The 21749-nt window shown below is 47.5% G+C and overlaps 1 protein-coding gene across 1 annotated transcript in view; it reads right to left on the minus strand.

The window, feature by feature from the left end:
* Positions 1-823: 823 nt before the first annotated feature.
* LOC123770962 (S-antigen protein-like) overlaps positions 824-21749 on the minus strand; it is a 66464-nt gene continuing 45538 nt past the window's right edge. Inside the window, exon 4 of the mRNA XM_069305709.1 lies at positions 824-1119. Coding sequence (XP_069161810.1) covers positions 824-1119 — 296 coding nt within the window. The remainder of the gene's footprint in view (positions 1120-21749) is intronic.

Below are 21749 nucleotides of genomic sequence, written 5' to 3' on the forward strand. Positions count from 1 at the left end.
CCAGGCTTGTGTGTCTTGACATTTCCATACGCATTTCCATACCCAGGAGATGGAGAAGCGACGACGTTTCGGTCCGTCCTGGACCATAATCAACTCGTGTGATGCTGGTCCAGGACGGACCGACACGTCGTCGTCTCCTCATCTTCCGGTGTGAGGTTTGGTCACCATGTCTTCAGCCGGAAGACAAGACCTTCGGGTTCTAGAGCAGTGTTGACATGTGTTGTGAACCTCAATTAAAACACTGATAACGGTTATTGAAATGGTCCATTTCAAATTCTTTTCGTTGTAAACAGCGTCTCATATGTTGTGCCATGCTTTCATAGTACGTCTGGGGGCAAGAGGTATACATGGCCATGCTTTCAGAGTACGTCTGGGGGCAAGAGGTATACATGGCCATGCTTTCAGAGTACGTCTGGGGGCAAGAGGTATACATGGCCATGCTTTCAGAGTACGTCTGGGGGCAAGAGGTATACATGGCCATGCTTTCAGAGTACGTCTGGGGGCAAGAGGTATACATGGCCATGCTTTCAGAGTACGTCTGGGGGCAAGAGGTATACATGGCCATGCTACCAGAGTACGTCTGGGGGCAAGAGGTATTCATGGCCATGCTACCAGAGTACGTCTGGGGGCAAGAGGTATTCATGGCCATGCTGCCAGAGTACGTCTGGAGGCAAAAGGTATACATGGCTAGGGATATCAGAGTACGTCTGGGGGCAAGAGGTATACATGGCTAGGTATACATGCTGCCTAATCACCTTCCTCAACCGCGAAGGGGGAAGTGTTTTGTGTTGTAACAAACTTTCGTTCACACAGCAATATGCAGCTAAACTATATGAAGGATAACAGAGTATAGTTCATCATAGTTATCTATGAGTTCATCATAGCTAGCTGTGGGTTCATCATAGCCAGCTATGAGTTCATCATAGCTAGCTATGAGCTCATCATAGCTAGCTATGGGTTCATCATAGCTAGCTATGGGTTCATCATAGCTAGCTATGGGTTCATTATAGCTATCTGTGGGTTCATCATAGCTAGCTATGGGTTCATCATAGCTAGCTATGGGTTCATCATAGCTTGCTATGGGTTCATCATAGCTAGCTATGAGTTCATCATAGCTAGCTATGGGTTCATCATAGCTAGCTATGAGTTCATCCTAGCTAGCTATGGGTTCATCATAGCTATGGGTTCATCATAGTTATGAGTTCATTATAGCTATGGGTTCATCATAGCTAGCTATGAGTTCATCATAGCTAGCTATGGGTTCATCATAGCTAGCTATGAGTTCATCCTAGCTAGCTATGGGTTCATCATAGCTAGCTATGAGTTCATCCTAGCTAGCTATGGGTTCAACATAGCTAGCTATGAGTTCATCATAGCTAGCTATGGGTTCATCATAGCTAGCTATGAGTTCATCCTAGCTAGCTATGGGTTCATCATAGCTATGGGTTCATCATAGCTATGGGTTCATCATATCTACCTATGAGTGTTTCACATGGTCAAAATTCTTTTGACCATGTCGTGGTGCAGTTGACTAGTGCGTGTCTGGGAACACTCAGCGCATAGGTTCGAACCCTCTCCAAGGGTCCTGCTGGATTTGTTCATTTATATATCACGTTAATGTTATTTCTCTGTGTAGTTCATCTAGTATGTCCATCTCACAGGATGGTCAGTCGTACAGGGACTCAAGACAAAACATGGGAAAGTGAGTCTAGTCAAGAGGTTTTCACTAGCAAACTCTGTGTGTTGCACAATAATAACTTCCAATATTCGTGAGATGCAAAGGTGAAAGTTTGGTTTGAAGTCACTGATAACAGGTCGCTCAGAGATATAGTTCTGGACAGTGTGTCCCAGCGCTTGTTCACATTGTTTACAATTGGAATGTTTCGTGATTGGGTTCATTGCCAGCTGCCACCTGCTACAAGTACCGAAATCCTAGATTAATTCTGGCGATTACATTGTCACACTGTCCAATGTTTTGTGCTGTTTGTCTATATAGTTCTTGGTCCTAAACCTAACTCTTTATAATAGTGCTTTCTGCCGTTTGAATATCAGTGATTGGAGTTCTGGTAGCCATAACTTCGTTAATAAGACTTTTTTAACAAAAGAAATCGAAATGCCTACGTCCAGCTCAAGTTCAGGTTTATCACATGCTGCTTTAGCTACCTGGTCCATATCATCCTCCTGAACAATATGGATATCAGATAATATCTATACAAATGAAATTCTGAGATTCTTGCTCTATTTTGCTTATAATGAGCGTTACAACATTCCTGGTATTTATTCCGCACGTTGTGGTTTCAGGGACTTGGGGGAAAAACATGAAAACACAGAGAATACTTCCTCCAGTATCTCTTAGTGTGTTAAAGGTAGTTAGTCTTACACCAGTAGTGTGTGTTCGTCTGTTGTCTTTGTGTAGTGTGGTGGCTGGTCTAGTTTGGCCCGAGGATAGTTGGACAGTTGAAGCTCTGCCTCAACTGTCGGGTGAACACAGTCCTTCAACTGTGGGGTGGAGTCACTATCCCAACTGAGGGGTGGAGCAACTCCTCTAACTGAGGGGTGGAGGAACTCCTCCAACTGAGGGGTGGAGGAACTCCTCCAACTGAGGAGTGAAGGCACTGCTTGGCACATGTAAACAATGCCGCTGGCTCGCAGTTTGGCACCAGCGGAACACTTGTCGTAAATAATGTATATATAGTGATTCATTAATTATTAGTGTATATATGCCTTCACGACTGGCAATGGAGCGCCATACCCGGGTGCCAGGCATCGCGCCTCCCGCTCACATTCACCAGGCATCCTAGACCGTTCCTGGTATACGAGGTTTCAGTTGCTGTCATAATTTCCAGAGCCCCATTGCTTGGTTCCGGTCCAGCGGTCCGCAGAGAACACGCGCCAAAAACTGAAAATCGATTTCAAAGTGGTAATGTGACTGCTTGGCCACTTAGGCTAAAACCAATTTCGTCTCGCCAACCACCGTGAAGACCAGCAAGCGACGGCCGGACACAACACACATTCACTGCGCATAATTGGTTTCTGCCCCGGAGAAGGTGGCTGTCTGGTTGCCAGGGGGAGGGGGGGGACCTATTTTACCTAATGAGGGCAAGGACTTGAGTAATTAATGAGGAACGGGCTCTGGTCCAATATGCTGAAGAGACACAGAGACCTCAAAACCCCATGACGATGGCTTTTAGTAACAGACAAAAACGTATTTTTTTAGTACAAAAAAAATCATTCGTTCTCGACAAGATTTTGATGGAAATTTGATGATTGAGAGTGTGCTCGAGCGGAGGCGGTGATAGAAGTCCTTGTTGACTAATAGTGAAGATGTGAACAATTGAGTAGGAGAACAGGTGAGGAAAAATATGGTGAACAATTTTATATCACGACTTTCTATCATGTTGATTTTTTTATATATATTTACATACGGAACCATGCTACATAAATACCATAAAAACAAATACAAAAAAGAAACTAACAACAAAAGTACAAGTTACAAGGGAACAAAACAATAATTCCCAAACCAATCCCACAGTAGTGTTTTATGACAACACAAATACAGAAGAACATAGCAACAGGGTCATACAAAAAGACAAATACCCAAGTCAGCCCAAAACGAACACAAAAGCATCACACGTTACAAACAATACAAATCAACAATCAAAATGCCTGATGGGCGTACAACAAAGACAACAATCGAAACACAGCAATATACCAAAGGCAAAGGACATACGTGAGAAGGCAACTCAACACATATTTATGTGGATGATCCTTTTCCGGAAACCGCAAACAGTACGCCTTCCAAACGATCCGCTCATCTTCCTTGGGACGTCCGCCAGACTTCCCCTGAGGGCATGTCATGAAATCAGGAACACCAGAGATGAAAGCCCTTCACTCTGACCATCCTTCCCTGTTGCTCGTCCACACAATGGACGAGCAACAGGGAACCGGCCGCACCCAGATCATCATACGGGGTCCAGACTCCACATCAGCAACTGATACATCGCCCCCCCCCCCCCCCCGACGAGGCAACCCCCACCTACCTCCCCCCCCCCTCCTGAAGGTGACAGCAACACGGGGGGCGAGACCACAGGGCTCAAACTCGCTTGCGTCAACCAAGCTGGGACTTGGTGCTAGGGAAAATCATGCTGGGACACTGTGCTAGGACAACCATGTTGAGACACGATGCTGGGGACAACTATGCTGGGATCTTTCTAGGTCTTTCTCATCCTACGTTTTGCCCATACAGCAGACCATTCTCTCTCTCTCTCTCATCCTTATATATATATATATATATATATATATATATATATATATATATGTCGTACCTAGTAGCCAGAACGCATTTCTCAGCCTACTATTCAAGGCCCGATGATTCTATAATGGAGCGGAGTCGGGGAACACGGGCCACAGGGATAAGAGCCTCGTTGGACGTAGAATCACTGTTTACCAACGTTCCTGTGGATGAAACAATCGGGATGATAGCGGACAGTGTGTATCGTGATCCGGCCTGTACTCCTCTTGACATACCAGAAAATATTCTAAGGAAACTACTCCAAGCTTGTACTAAAGAGGCACCCTTCTTGAGCCCGGATGGGCACATGTATAAGCAAGTAGATGGGGTCGCCATGGGTTCTCCCCTAGGTGTCCTGTTTGCAAACTTCTACATGGGTACCATCAAGCAAAAAGTCTTAGTCGACATGAACTTGAAACCTGCCATATACTGCAGGTATGTTGACGACATTTTTACACAGGTAGCTGATGTCAGACATCTGCAGGAGCTGAAGGAGGCATTTGAGCAGAATTCTGTATTGCGTTTCACTTACGAGATGGAGAAGGATGGGAAGCTGCCCTTTCTAGATGTAACAGTCATGGAAAAGAGCGGAGGTTTCCACACTGCAGTCTACACTAAGGAAACAAACATAGGAATGTGCCTGAATGCCAACATTGACTGCCCGGACAGGTACAAGAGGAGTGTTGTTAACGCTTATGTCGACCGTGCCCTCAGCCACAGCTCAGGATGGAAGCAAGTCGACGAAGAACTCTGTATGGTAAGGCAGGTCCTAGTCAACAACGGCTTCTACAATGGTTTCGTGGAAGATATCATAAGAAGGAAAGTGAAACGTCATGCAACCTCTGAAGAGACAACTAACACAACACCTATACCCCCTATTAGACTATTTTACAGGAACTTCTTTTCCACAGCCCATAAAACGGAGGAAAGAGTCCTGAAAGATATTGTTAATAGGAACGTTATCCCTACAGAAAAAATCAGAAGATACAATTGACGATTTACTATAAAACCAAAAAAACGGCCAACCTACTCATGAGAAACTCTCCAGACACAAAGCAGAACGCTTTAAAAGAGATCAATGTCGTCTATGCCTTCAAATGCCCACTTAGGGACTGCAAGCCTCAAAGAACTCAGTATATAGGCAAGACAACAACATCTCTTTCCAGGCGATTAACGATGCATAAGCAACAGGGCTCCATTAAGGAACATATAATCTCTTCCCACAACCAAACCATCACCAGAGAAGTCTTAACAAAAAACACAGAAATCATCGATAGATACAGCGATAGCAGGCGGCTTATATATATATATATATATATATATATATATATATATATATATATATATATATATATATATATATATATATATATATATATATATATATATATACATATATATATATATACATATATATATATATATATATATATATATATATATATGTATATATATATATGTATATATATATATATATATATATATATATATATATATATATATGTATATATATACATATATATACATATATATATATATATATACATATATATATATACATAAATATATATACATATATATATATATACATATATATATATATATATATATATATATATATATATATATATATATATATATATATATATATATATATATATATATATATATATATAAGGATGAGAGAGAGAGAATGGTCTGCTGTATGGGCAAAACGTAGGATGAGTAAGACCTAGAAAGATCCCAGCATAGTTGTCCCCAGCATCGCGTCTCAACATGGTTGTCCCTAGCACAGTGTCCTAGCATGGTTGACCCTAGCACAGTGTCCTAGCATGGTTGTCCTTAGCACAGTGTCCCAGCATGGTTGTCCCTAGCACAGTGTCCCAGCATAGCTGTCCCTAGCACAGTGTCCCAGCATAGTTGTCCCTAGCACAGTGTCCTAGCATGGTTGTCCCTAGCACAGTGTCCCAGCATGGTTGTCCCTAGCACAGTGTCCCAGCATAGCTGTCCATAGCACAGTGTCCCAGCATGGTTGTCCCTAGCACAGTGTCCTAGCATGGTTGTCCCTAGCACAGTGTCCCAGCATGGTTGTCCCTAGCACAGTGTCCCAGCATAGCTGTCCCTAGCACAGTGTCCCAGCATGGTTGTCCCTAGCACAGTGTCCCAGCACGGTTGTCCCTAGCACAGTGTCCCAGCATGGATGTCCCAACCACAGTGTCCCAGCATCGTTGTCCCTAGCACCGTGTCCCAGCATGGTTGTCCCTAGCACAGTGTCCCAGCATGGTTTTCCCTAGCACAGTGTCCCAGCATTGCTGTCCTTAGCAGTGTCCCAGCATGGTTGTCCCTAGCACAGTGTCCCAGCACGGTTGTCCCTAGCACAGTGTCCCAGCATGGATGTCCCAACCACAGTGTCCCAGCATGGTTGTCCCTTGCACCTTGTCCTAGCATGGTTGTCCCTAGCACAGTGTCCCAGCATAGTTGTCCCTAGCACAGTGTCCCAGCATGGATGTCCCTAGCACAGTGTCCCAGCATGGTTGTCTCAAGTACAGTGTCCCAGCATGGTTGTCTCAAGCACAGTGTCCCAGCATGGTTGTCCCTAGCACCGTGTCCCAGCATGGTTGACCCTAGCACCGTGTCCCAGCATGGTTGTCCCTAGCACCGTGTCCCAGCATGGTTGTCCCTAGCACAATGTCCCAGCATGGTTGTCCCTAGCACAGTGTCCCAGCATGGTTGTCCCTAGCACCGTGTCCCAGCATGGTTGTCCCTAGCACCGTGTCCCAGCATGGTTGTCCCTAGCACAATGTCCCAGCATGGTTGTCCCTAGCACAGTGTCCCAGCATGGTTGTCCCCAGTGTTGTAATCCACAAGTTAGTAGGAATTATTAGCTAGAGGATCATTACTACAACACTTAACGAATGATGATTGGAAGTGCATGTAAGTAGACAAACTATGGATCACATATCTAAGAAAGGTCAATGGATTAAGATCGAAGCTGTTTAGCCAAATTAATAATTCCTGGAAAGAGGAATTATTCTTCGTCAGGCTTCTAGGATCAAGGTTACCGCTATAGGGATAAGGTTAATCGGATTATACCTTCCTTGAGAGGAGTGATGAAATGTTTGAGGCCATGGTTGGCTAGAGTCAGTCTGATTGTGGGAGTTGAACTAGCAAGTCCTTTGGATCCCCGTTTGCGGCAGCAGCGAAGTGTAGCAGACAGCTATGCGAGAACCTGATGTGATCTTAATGACGAAGTTAAGTCTGCAGTATGTGAGTATTGAATGAAAGACTAACTGGGTGTGGAGCGTTGTAGTACTCATTCCGTATTAGGGACTTAGGCAGAAGTTACGAGTGTGGGTGGTGATCGCGGAGGTCAAGTGGTCTATGGGTATTGGAAGTGTATTGACCTAATAGAGTATGTTAATATGTATTTATTTGTCAGAGTCTATTCTTTGTAATTAAATGACAAAACCCGACGGCCTTTAAATACCTTCCATATGTTCACTCATTGTGTTCCAGTACAAACCGAGTGGTACGCCTCAAGGGTCTGGTGTGTGTAGAAGTACACGGTGGTAGTAACGGTTGCTGAGGCAAGGTGTTATGTGTTGTGTAATCGCTGTGTTCGGAATGAACCGGGGTTCAGCGTCACGACATATTTGGTGGCAGCGCAAACAGGTTTGGAACACTTTGAGAGATGAAGGAAGTGTGTTACTGGTTTAGTTGGTGAGGGAATGTTCGGGAATTGGTAGACGTCGGGTTGTGTTCAGGACGGTGGATATTGGAGTGAGGAAGGGAAGGTGTGTGGGCCAGTGAGTGGCCATAGTGGGGTGTGGGGCCAAGGTGTGTGGCCAAGTGGAGTGGCCACGTTGTGCGGCAGGGAAAGGTCTCCTAAGGGGTGGAAACAGTAGTGTGGGGAACTGATAAGTGACGTTGTTAATGGTGGCTTAAAATTACACGTGATTCTAGTGAGATTAAGGGAATAAGGCCAAGTAAGGTTACTGTACGGCAAAGCGTCAAGCTGGTTCATACACGAGCACATAAGGGGCGAGTAGCCATGACGGGTACGGGTAGTAATAGGGGCGCCAGTGGCCAGGCCACGAGTAATGTCGGTCAGGGTGAGAGTGGTGATAACACGGCGGCGTTGCTTACGGCGCAGGCGGCAGCGTCAGAGACAATTGGGCAGGTTGCACAGTGGTTGAAAAATGTGTTGAGCACGCATGAGACGACTAATGCAGGACCTAAGGTATATGGAGACATACCCACGTTTTGGGGCGCCAAACGGGATTCGAAAGGTCAGTTACTGACGGATATTAGAACATTTTTCTTTGCTCTAGAGAAGGCGACTAGTGTGGGGTCATGGTCGGGTCAGGCAAAGATTGCATTGGTATATTCCAAGGTGAAAGGGGAAGCAAAGACCCTGCTCAACTCGGCGGAAATTAGAGAAATAAATAGTTATAGCGAGTTTAAGCAGGAACTGATAAATCATTACGATGTGCAGCACGATGCAGTAGAACTAAAGGCTCAGTTAGCTGCACTTAAACGAGAACCAGGGGAACAATTAAGGGCGTTTGGCCATAGAATAAGACTCTTGGGTGATGTGATTGAGCGGACTGAAACGCAGTTCACGGGGGTAGTAAGAGATTCTATGCAACGGAGTGTTTTTTTCGGTGCATTACCGCGGGAAAGTGCGTTACACTGCAGGGAAGCTAAGTCTTTTAAGGAAGCGGTGAAACATGCAGTGTTTTGGACGGAGAATAGCCCGACACATAAACTGACAGAGGATGACATTTTCAAGGAAGTGTCCCATAAGGAACAGGCAAATCTTGCAGACACGCAAGATAGACAGGCTCAGCTCTGGGCCCCAGTAGCTCAGCCAGTGGAGGATGGACCCGCGGCGGGGGTCACACATTCCAAGGGCAAGGGGCGAGGTGCTCCTCGACGTAACAATAATAAGGGCTGGGAGCCAAGGGTGTTCCAGGGACACAATACGAGTTGGGTGTCGTGGGGACCCCATCAGGGTACTCGCGGGCAGCGAGGAGGCTATAATCAAGGGGCACGTGGAGGGAGGTTCACTCCTGCTCCACCACGATACTCGCCTGCTCAGGGAGCAACAGGAATGTACCACCAGAACCAGGGTACCGGTAGAGGGTATCCCCGGGGAACGGGGTACACTGCAGGTAAACACGAGCCAGAACGACCTAAGCAGACAAAAGTGTGCAAGCTGTGTGGTGACGGTAGTCACTTGGCCTGGCAGTGTAAGCTTTTTGTTCCGCCTAATTACCCAGTGTGAACAGTAGGGGGTGGCGGACAGTGGTTGTGTACCGTCGGGTCGGGTCATCCCATAAAGGTGCATTTACGGTTAAAGGGCACTATCTATACAGCCTTGGTGGACACCGGTGCTTCCGTGTCCATCATGAGTCGTAGCGTGTTAGGATCAGACGTCAGGCTGATACCGAACAACAGGAGATTAACGGCGGTGGGGGATAATGCGTTGCGGGTGTTGAGTGAGACAACTGTGGATTTCCAGCTAGAAGATAGATGTTTAAACATAGTTTTGTAGTAATACAGGATATAGGGCTGAAACATACCAACATTATCCTGGGAATTGATTTCCTAGAAAAATACTCATGTACCATAGCGTTCAGCGCAAGGGGGAATAAATTGGTATGTGGGGGTCAAGCGGTAGACGTTAACAAGGTGAGGAGTAGAGAAGGAGTAGCAGTAGTGAGGGGTAACTGTGGTAACTCGGCTGGGGACCAGAATATACAGTGGGCAGTCACGGTACCCAAGGATGTCACCATTCCGGGAGAAGCATCCTTAGTGATGAAAATGGTATGTAAAGCCAAGGGAGTAGACGTTGTGCAAATTGAGCCATTGGATGATCCAGCAGGGTTGGTGATAATGGAGACTATTGAAGACATAAATGAAGGGGTAATTCGGTTGAGGGTTTTTAATCCCTCTCGGTGGCCAGTCACCTTGAGTAAGCATGCACAGGTAGCGTGGGGGCGCCCTGTGGAGGAGATTATTGCAGCCATGTCAGTAAGTCAGAGTGAGGGCGATGAGGATAGAATGGATAAATTTATGGGAATAGTGGATAGGATGTCCATGGAAAGGGAGGTTAAGGAAGCCTTAAGGGGCTTAGTCAGGGAGTTCCCGGATGTTTTTGCGTTGAGAGGGGAACCCCCTGGGTGCATTACTCAAGGAGCACATAGAATTGACGTAGCGGGCGCACATCCAGTATATACGAGAGCATATAGCATACCAGTGGCACACCAGAGGGAGGTGAAAGAGGAGATAAGCCAGCTAAAGGAGCATGATATCATTGAACCATCCAGTTCACCGTGGCACAGCCCTCTCGTAGTAGTCAGGAAAAAGAATGGGGGAGTGAGGTTATGCGTAGATTTCCGCAGAATAAACAAGCTGACGAAAGACGAAGCATACCCATTACCTAACATACAGGACACATTGACACACTTGAAGGGTACACAATATTTTACCACATTAGACCTGCTCAGTGGGTATCACCAGATACCGCTGGAGGAAGAGTCGAGGGAAATCACAGCGTTTAGTGCGTGCAACGAGCTCTGGCAATATAAACGACTTCCTTTCGGGTTGAAGTCAGCACCTGCTGTGTTCAGTAGGCTAATGATGAGTGTATTATCGGGGTTGATAGGTTCCACAGCGTTGCTGTACCTCGATGACGTAATCGTGCTGGGAAAGTCATTAGAGGAGCACATGCATAATTTGAGGAAACTCTTGCTAAGGTTGAGGTCACACAACCTCAAAGTGAATTTCGAAAAATGCAGGTTTTTTTGGAGAATCGGTAACATTGGTGGGTCATACAGTGGGCCGGATGGGTATCAGTCCATTGCCAGATAAAACCAGGGATATTCAAGAGTTCCCAGTTCCACAGAACAAGAAAGAGTGCAAATCTTTCCTGGGGTTGGTTAGCTATTATCGGCGATTTATTAAAGATTTTTCAAAAATTGCAAGACCATTACATGAGATCAGTGGACTTGCAGAGTTCGTGTGGGGGAAGGAACAACAGCAGGCGTTCCAGGTACTGAGGGCTGCTGTCAGCTCTCGCAGTATCTTGGCGCACCCAGATTTTAGCAAACCGTTTCTGGTGTATGCGGATGCTTCTGGAGCAGCGATAGGTGGTGTGGTAGCTCAGGTGGATGAGTGAGGACGGGAGCGTCCCATTGCATTTTGTTCACGAGTACTATGTCCTGCAGAGAGGAACTATAGTACGATTGAGAGGGAAGCGCTAGCGATCACATTCATATTACAACGGAACCGGTACATCTTGCCTGGACATGAAATTTGACTCAGAAGCGATCACAAACCCCTTAAGTATGTGTTCGAGTCCAAGGAGCCTTGTCAGCGACTGGCACGGTGGGTTACCTCGCTCTCAGAGTTTAACATTACAAACTTTGAACATGTACCTGGGAAAAGCAATGTGGTCGCTGACGCGTTGTCAAGGTGTCACAATGTAGCAGTGGTGAGTGAAAGGGGGGAGGAAGATGTGTCGTGGAATGTGAGGGAGTTGATACAGAGTCAGGAAGGTCACCCCCTGTGGGGGGAGGTAAGGAAGTTTTTGAGGGGTCAGCGTGCGGAGTTGAGGAAGTCACTTCCAATACCTAATGTGTTCCAGCATGGTTGTCCCCAGCACAGTGTCCCAGCATGATTGTCCCTAGCACCGTGTCCCAGCATGGTTGTCCCTAGCACAGTGTCCCAGCATGGCTGTCCCAGCATTGCTGTCCCCAGCACAGTGTCCCAGCATTGCTGTCCCCAGCACAGTGTCCCAGCATGGCTGTCCCCAGCACAGTGTCCCAGCATGGTTGTCCCTAGCACAGTGTCCCAGCATGGTTGTCCCTAGCACTGTGTCCCAGCATGGTTGTCCCTAGCACAGTGTCCCAGCATGCTTGTCTCAAGCACAGTGTCCCAGCATGGTTGTCCCTAGCACTGTGTCCCAGCATATTGTCCCTAGCACAGTGTCCCAGCATGGTTGTCCCTAGAACTGTGTCCCAGCATCGTTGTCCCCAGCACAGTGTCCTAGCATGATTGTTCCTAGCACAGTGTCCCAGCATGGTTGTCCCTAGCACAGTGTCCCAGCATGGTTGTCCCTAGCACAGTGTCCCTGCATGGTTGTCTCAAGCACAGTGTCCCAGCATGGTTGTCCCTAGCACTGTGTCCCAGCATGGTTGTCCCTAGCACAGTGTCCCAGAATGGTTGTCCCTAAAACTGTGTCCCAGCAGGGTTTTCCCCTGCACAGTGTCCCAGCATGATTGTTTCTAGCGCAGTGTCCCAGCATGGTTGTCCCTAGCACAGTGTCCCAGCATGGTTGTCCCTAGCACTGTGTCCCAGCATGGCTGTCCCCAGCACAGTGTCCCAGCATGGTTGTCCCTAAAACTGTGTCCCAGCATGGTTTTCCCCTGCACAGTGTCCCAGCATGGATGTCCCTAGCACTGTGGCCCAGCATGGTTGTCCCCAGCACAGTGTTCCAGCATGGTTGTCCCTAGCATAGTGTCCCAGCATGGTTGTCCCTAGCACAGTGTCCCAGCATGGATGTCCCTAGCACTGTGTCCCAGCATGGTTGTCCCTAGCACTGTGTCCCAGCATGGTTGTCCCCAGCACAGTGTCCCAGCATGGTTGTCCATATCATAGTGTCCCAGCATGGTTGTCCATAGCATAGTGTCCCAGCATGGTTGTCCATATCATAGTGTCCCAGCATGGTTGTCCATAGCATAGTGTCCCAGCATGGTTGTCCCTAGCACAGTGTCCCAGCATGGTTGTCCCTAGCACTGTGTCCCAGCATGGTTGTCCCTAGCACAGTGTCCCAGCATGCTTGTCTCAAGCACAGTGTCCCAGCATGGTTGTCCCTAGCACTGTGTCCCAGCATATTGTCCCTAGCACAGTGTCCCAGCATGGTTGTCCCTAGAACTGTGTCCCAGCATCGTTGTCCCCAGCACAGTGTCCTAGCATGATTGTTCCTAGCACAGTGTCCCAGCATGGTTGTCCCTAGCACAGTGTCCCAGCATGGTTGTCCCTAGCACAGTGTCCCTGCATGGTTGTCTCAAGCACAGTGTCCCAGCATGGTTGTCCCTAGCACTGTGTCCCAGCATGGTTGTCCCTAGCACAGTGTCCCAGAATGGTTGTCCCTAAAACTGTGTCCCAGCAGGGTTTTCCCCTGCACAGTGTCCCAGCATGATTGTTTCTAGCGCAGTGTCCCAGCATGGTTGTCCCTAGCACAGTGTCCCAGCATGGTTGTCCCTAGCACTGTGTCCCAGCATGGCTGTCCCCAGCACAGTGTCCCAGCATGGTTGTCCCTAAAACTGTGTCCCAGCATGGTTTTCCCCTGCACAGTGTCCCAGCATGGATGTCCCTAGCACTGTGGCCCAGCATGGTTGTCCCCAGCACAGTGTTCCAGCATGGTTGTCCCTAGCATAGTGTCCCAGCATGGTTGTCCCTAGCACAGTGTCCCAGCATGGATGTCCCTAGCACTGTGTCCCAGCATGGTTGTCCCTAGCACTGTGTCCCAGCATGGTTGTCCCCAGCACAGTGTCCCAGCATGGTTGTCCATATCATAGTGTCCCAGCATGGTTGTCCATAGCATAGTGTCCCAGCATGGTTGTCCATAGCATAGTGTCCCAGCATGGTTGTCCATAGCATAGTGTCCCAGCATGGTTGTCCCTAGCACCGTGTCCCAGCATGGTTGTCCCTAGCATAGTGTCCCAGCATGGTTGTCCCTAGCACCGTGTCCCAGCATGGTTGTCCATAGCACAGTGTCCCAGCATGGTTGTCCCTAGCACAGTTGCCCAGCATGGCTGTCCCTAGCACAGTGTCCTAGCATGGTTGTCCATAGCATAGTGTCAGAGCATGGTTGTCCATAGCATAGTGTCCCAGCATGGTTGTCCATAGCATAGTGTCCCAGCATGGCTGTCCATAGCATAGTGTCCCAGCATGGTTGTCCATAGCATAGTGTCCCAGCATGGCTGTCCCTAGCACAGTGTCCTAGCATGGTTGTCCATAGCATAGTGTCCCAGCATGGCTGACCTTAGCACAGCTGCCCAGCATGGCTGTCCCTCGCACAGTGTCCTAGCATGGTTGTCCATAGCATAGTGTCCGAGCATGGTTGTCCATAGCATAGTGTCCCAGCATGGTTGTCCATAGCATAGTGTCCCAGCATGGTTGTCCATAGCATAGTGTCCCAGCATGGCTGACCTTAGCACAGCTGCCCAGCATGGCTGTCCCTCGCACAGTGTCCTAGCATGGTTGTCCATAGCATAGTTTCCGAGCATGGTTGTCCATAGCATAGTGTCCCAGCATGAATGTCCCTAGAACTGTGTCCCAACATGGTTGTCCATAGCATAGTGTCCCAGCATGGCTGTCCCCAGCACAGTGTCCCAGCATGGTTGTTCCTAGCACAGTGTCCCAGCATGGCTGACCCTAGCACAGTACTCACCTAGTTGTGCTTGCGGGGGTTGAGCTCTGGCTCCCTAGCATAGTGTCCCAGCATGGTTGTCCATAGCACAGTGTCCCAGCATGGCTGTCCCTAGCACAGTGTCCCAGCATGGCTGTCCCTAGCACAGTGTCCCAGCATGGCTGACCCTAGCACAGTGTCCCAGCATGGTTGTCCCTAGCACAGTGTCCCAGCATGGCTGTCCCTAGCACAGTGTCCCAGCATGGTTGTCCTTAGCATAGTGTCCGAGCATGGCTGACCCTAGCACAGTGTCCCAGCATGGCTGTCCCTAGCACAGTGTCCCAGCATGGCTGTCCCTAGCACAGTGTCCCAGCATGGTTGTCCTTAGCATAGTGTCCGAGCATGGCTGTCCCTAGCACAGTGTCCCAGCATGGCTGAACCTAGCACAGTGTCCCAGCATGGCTGAACCTAGCACAGTGTCCCAGCATGACTGTCCCTAGCACAGTGTCCCAGCATGGCTGAACCTTTTACAGTCTCCGTGGTGTAGTGGTAAGACACTCGCCTGGCGTTCCGCGAGCGCTATGTCATGGGTTCGTATCCTGGCCGGGGAGGATTTACTGGGCGCAATTCCTTAACTGTAGCCTCTGTTTAACGCAACAGTAAAATGTGTACTTGGATGAAAAAACGATTCTTCGCGGCAGGGGATCGTATTCCAGGGACCATAGGATTAAGGACTTGCCCGAAACGCTACGCGTACTAGTGGCTGTACAAGAATGTAACAACTCTTGTATATATCTCAAAAAAAAAAAAAAAAAAAAAAAAAAAAAAAAAAAAAAAAAACCCTAGCACAGTGTCCCAGCATGGCTGAACCTAGCACAGTGTCCCAGCATGACTGTCCCTTAGCACCGTGTCCCAGCATGGTTGTTCCTCCCTCTTCTCCCCCCCCCCCAAAGCCTCTCCTCCCCCCATGCTCCCCCAACCCTCCCCCACTTACTCTCCCCCAATCCCTCCCCCTCACACTCTCCCCTCTACCCTCCCCCTCTCACCCACCACCCCTACCCTCCCCCCCCCAAGTCCTCCCGCCTCCATCAGTCTCCCCATACCAGATCCTCCCACCTCCCACTCACCCCAGATCCCACAGGTCCCTCCCAGAGGGGAATTAGAAGAGAGTCAGTTTCAGGGTGAAGTACTCGAACATAGATGGGATCACAAGCAAGAGAAGTGAACTAAGGGAAAGAACACAAGAAGTGAACCTAGATGTCATTGGACTCACTGAAACAAAACTCTCTGGATTCATAACGAATGCCGTGTTTCCCCAGGAGTACACAGTAATAAGGAAAGAGAGGGAAGGTAGGGGAGGAGGCGGAGTGGCCCTACTCATGAGAAAGGAATGGAGTTTTAAGGAGATGGCTATCCCGGTCTGTGAGGGGTTCAGAGACTACATAGCAGGCACCGTAACAATGGGAGGTCCAAGGATAGTAGTAGCAGTAATATACAACCCTCCACCAAAGGACAGAAGACCCAGTCAAGAGTATGAAAACAACAACATGGCAGTTAACACTATAATTGAGAGGGCAGCCTCTTCTGTCTGTAGAAATAGATCCCACCTGCTCATCATGGGCAACTTCAATCACGGAAGGATTGACTGGGAGAACAAGGAACCGCATGGAGGCTAGGATACGTGGAGAGCCAAACTATTGGAGGTGGTGACAAGAAACTTTTTAACCCAGCATGTCGGAGAACCCACAAGGATGAGAGGCAATGACGAACCAGCGAGACTCGACCTAGTCTTCACTCTGAACGACTCCGACAAGAGAAATCGGTTTTGAGGACCCAGTAGGAATGAGCGACCACAGTTTGGTGGTCGCTCATTCCTACCTGGTCCTCAAAACTGGTGTTTGAGTACCTGATTGAAGAAGGGTTATTGAACTCGAGGAGGGATACCGAAACCAAAAGGTTAGCATGCAGAAAGGGAAACTATGAGGAGATAAGAAAATTCCTAACAGATATAGCATGGGAAACAGAGCTCAGGGGAAAGACGGCCCAAGATATGATGGATTACATCACGCAGAAGTGCAAGGACGCAGCAAACAAGTTTTTCCCAGTCCAAAAGGAAAACAGAGAAATGAAGATGAGAAACCCATGGTTTAATCAGAGATGTAGGCTAGCTAAACAGCAAAGTAAAAGGGCATGGAGAAACTATAGGAATAACAGGACACTGGAGAGCAGAGAAAGATACCAGAATGCCAGGAATGAATATGTCAGGATGAGAAGAGAGGCAGAAAGACAATACGAAAATGATATCACAAGCAAGGCAAAGACTCAGCCTAAATTGTTGCATAGCCACATCAGGAGAAAAACAACAGTAAAGGAACAGGTTATGAACAAAGGATTGGGCGGAAGGATTCACTACAAACGGCAAGGAAGTGTGTAAGGCACTGAATAAGAAATTCCAGGAGGTCTCCACCTTAGAGCAAGGAGAAATTCCAGAGATAAGAGAGGGAATAGCTAATCAGGAACCACTGGAAGAGTTTGAGATTACCAGCGGGGAAGTAAGGAAGTGTTTATTAGAGTTGGATGTGACAATGGCTATAGGCCTAGATGGAATCTCCCCTTGGATACTAAAGGAAGGAGCAAAAGAACTGCACCTACCACTCTCCATAGTGCATAACAAATCACTGGCAACAGGGGAACTGCCAGATATTTGGAAAGCAGCTAACGTAGTCCCGATATACAAGAAAGGGGATAGACAGGAGGCACTGAACTACAGGCCTGTGTCCCTAACCTGCATACGACACAAGCTGATGGAGAAGATTGTGCGACAAAAACTAGTGGAGCATCTGGAGCGAAGGAACTTTGTAACACAGCATCAACATGGGTTCAGGGATGGCAGGTCCTGCCTCACAGGGTTACTTGAATTCTACGACCAGGCAACAAAAATAAGGCAAGAAAGAGAAGGGTGGGCAGAATGCATATTTTTGGATTGTCAAAAAGCCTTTGATACAGTGCCACACAAGTGGCTAGTGAGAAAGCTGGAGATGCAGGCTGGAAGGAAAGGGAAGGTACTCCGTTGGATAAAGAAGTACCTAAGCAACAGGAGACAACGAGTCTGTGTGAGGGGTGAGGTCTTAGATTGGCGAGACGTTACAAGTGGAGTCCCGCAGGCGTCAGTCCTTGGACCTATACTGTTTCTGGTATATGTAAATGATCTCCCAGAGGGTATAGATTCGTTCCTCTCAATGTTTGCCGACGATGCAAAAATTATGAGGTGGATTGAGACAGGATGATAGTAGGAGGCTACAAGATGACCTAGACAGACTGAGTGAAAGGTCCAAGAAATGGCTGTTGAAGTTCAATCCGAGTAAATGCAAAGTAATGAAACTAGGCAGTGGAAACAGGAGGCCAGACACAGGATACAGAATAGGAGATGATGTACTTAATGAAACGGACAGAGAGAAAGATCTAGGAGTTGATATCACACCAAACCCATCTCCTGAAGCCCTCATAAAAAGAATAACGTCTGCGGCATATGCGAGGCTGGCTAACATCAGAACAGCGTTCAGGAACCTGTGTAAGGAATCATTCAGAATCTTGTACACCACATATGTAAGACCAATCCTGGAGTATGCGGCCCCAGCATGGAGCCTGTACCTTGTCAAGCACAAGACGAAGCTGGAAAAAGTCCAAAGGTATGCCACTAGACTAGTCCCAGAACTAAGAGGCATGAGTTATGAGGAAAGGCTGCGGGAAATGCACCTTACAACACTGGAAGACAGAAGAGTAAGGGGAGACATGGTCACAACCTACAAAATCCTCAGGGAAATCGACCGGGGTAAACAAGGATAAACTATTCAACACTGGCGTGACGCGAACAAGGGGACACATGTGGAAACTGAGTAACCACATGAGCCACAGAGACGTTGGAAGGAACTTTTTCAGTGTCAGAGTAGTTAGCGGATGGACTACATTAGGCAGTGATGTGGTGGAGGCTGACTCCATACACAGTTTTAAATGTCGATATGATAGAGCCCAGTAGGCTCAGGAACCTGTACACCAGTTGATTGACAGTTGAAAGGCGGGACCAAAAAGCCAAAGTTCAACCCCCGCAAGCACAAATAGGTGAGTACATCTCAACATCCCCACATGCCAATATCTCCACATCCCAGCGTTCCCACATCCCAACATCTCCACATCCCAACATCCCAACATTCCCACATCCCCACATCCCAACATTCCAACATTCCCACATCCCAACATCCCCACATCCCAACATTCCCACATCCCAACATCTCCACATCCCAACATCTCCACATCTCCACATCCCATCATCCCCTCATCCCAACATCCCCACATCTCCACATCCCAACATCCCTACATCCCTACATCCCAATATCTCCACATCCCAACTTTTCCACATCCCAATTTCTCCACATTCCAAAATATCCACATCCCAACCTCTATACATCCCAGCATCCCAACAACTCCACATCCCAAAATATCCACATCCCAACATTCCCACATCCCAACATTCCCACATCCCAACATCCCCACATCTCAACCTCTCCACATCCCAATATCTCCACATCCCAAAATATCCACATCCCATCATCCCCACATCACAACATCTCCATATCCCAACATCTCCACATCCCAACATCCCCACATACCAACATCCCCACATCCCAACATCTCCACATCCCCACATCCCAACATCTCCACATCCCAATATCTCCACATCCCAACATGTTGGGATCTTGTGAAGAGTTTAGAGACTGCATAACAGGCACCATGACGATTGGAGGACCAAGAGTAGTAGTAGCAGTGATTTACAACCCTCCACCAAATGACAGAAGATCAAGGCAAGAGTATGACAGAAACAACATGGCAGTTAATGACATAATTGAGAGGGCAGCCTCTGCTGCCTGTAGAAATCGATCCCATCTGTCCATCATGAGGGACTTCAATCACGGAAGGATAGACTGGGAGAACAAGGAACCGCACGTAGGAGAGGATACTTGAAGAGCCAAACTAGTGGAGGTGGCGACAAGAACCTTTCTAAGCCAACATGTCAGGGAACCCAATTGGATGAGGGAAAACGATGAACCAGCGGGACTCGACCTAGTCTTCACTCTGAATGACTCCCTTGCCCAGTGTACTGACGTTTGAGTATCTGGTTGAAGAAGGGCTAAAGTACTCGAGAAAGGGAACTAAAAGCAAAAGGCTAGCATTCCGTAACGGAAATTACGAGGAGTTAAGAAAATTCCTAACGGATATAACTTGGAAAACAGAGCTAAGGGGAAAGACGGCCCAAGACATGATGGACTACATCACACAGAAGTGCAAGGAGGCCGCAGAAAAGCTTATCCCGCCCAAAAGGTAAAAACTGAAATGAATATGAGAATTCCATAGTTTAATCTACGTTTAGTTTAATAGTTTAATAAACTTTAACCATAGATTAATCTCGCGTTCCGCGAGCGCTATGTCATGGGTTCGTATCCTGGCCGGGGAGGATTTACTGGGCGCAATTCCTTAACTGTAGCCTCTGTTTAACGCAACAGTAAAATGTGTACTTGGATGAAAAAACGATTCTTCGCGGCAGGGGATCGTATTCCAGGGACCATAGGATTAAGGACTTGCCCGAAACGCTACGCGTACTAGTGGCTGTACAAGAATGTAACAACTCTTGTATATATCTCAAAAAAAAAAAAAAAATCAGAGATGAAAGCTAGCTAAGCAACAAAATAAAAGAGCGTGGAGAAACTATAGAAATACCAGAACACTTGACAGCAGATAAGGTTACCAGAGAGCCAGGAATGAATACGTCAGGGTGAGAAGAGAGGCAGAAGGGCAATATCAAAACGACATAGCCAGCAAGGCTAAGACACCAACCAAAATTGCTGCACAGCCACATCAGGAGAAAGACAACAGTGAAGGAACAGGTAATGAAACTGAGGATAGGGACAGACAGATTCACTACAAATGACAAAGAAGTGTGCAAGGAACTCAATATGAAATTCCAGGAAGTCTTCACATTAGAGCAAGGAGAAGTTCCAGAGATAAGAGAAGGAATAATTAACCAGGCACCACTTCAGGAATTTGAGATTACCAGTGGAGATGTAAGGAAGCTTTAGCTAGAGTTGGATGTGACAAAGGCTATAGGGCCAGATGGAATATCACCCTGGATACTAGAGGAAAGAGGAGCAGAAGCACTGTGCCTGCCACTCTCCATAGTGTTTAACAAATCACTGGTAACAGGTGAACTGCCAGAAATTTGGAAGGTCGCAAACGTAGTCCCGATATACGAGAATGGGGATAGACATCAGGCATTGAACTACAGGCCAGTGTCCCTAACTTGCATACCATGCAAGCTAATGGAGAAAATTGTGCGAAAAAAGCTAGTCGAACATCTGGAGCGAAGGAACTTTGTGTCACAACACCAAAATGGTTTCAGGGATGGCAAGTCACGCCTCACAGGATTAATTGAATACCACAATCAGGCAACAAGAATCAGGCAAGAAAGAGAGGGGTGGGCAGACTGCATATTTTTGGATTGCTAGAAAGCGATTGACACAGTGCCACACCAGAGACTAGTGCAACAGCTTGAGATGCTGGCAAGAGTGAAAGGGAAGGTATTCCATTGGATAAGGGAGTACCTAAGTAACAGAAGGCAGCAAGTCACTGTGCGAGGTGAGGTATCAGATTGGCGAGACGTCACCAGTGGAGTCCCGCAGGGTTTAGTCCTTGGACCCATACTGTTTCTAATATATGTAAATGATCTTCCAGATGGTATAGAATCATTCCCCACATTGTTTGCTGATGATGCAACAATTATGAAGATGATTAAGACGGAGGAAGACAGTATGAGACTACAAGATGGCCTAGACAAAGTGCATGAATGGTTCAACAAATGGCTACTAAAGTTCAACCCGAGCAAATGTAAGGTAATGAAACTAGGCAGTGGAAACAGGAGGCCTGACACAGGATACAGAATGCGAGATGAAGTCCTTCATGAAACGGACAGAGAGAATGATTTAGGAG

Source organism: Procambarus clarkii, chromosome 56, assembly GCF_040958095.1.
Source record: "Procambarus clarkii isolate CNS0578487 chromosome 56, FALCON_Pclarkii_2.0, whole genome shotgun sequence".
Classification (NCBI taxonomy): Eukaryota; Metazoa; Arthropoda; class Malacostraca; order Decapoda; family Cambaridae; genus Procambarus; species Procambarus clarkii.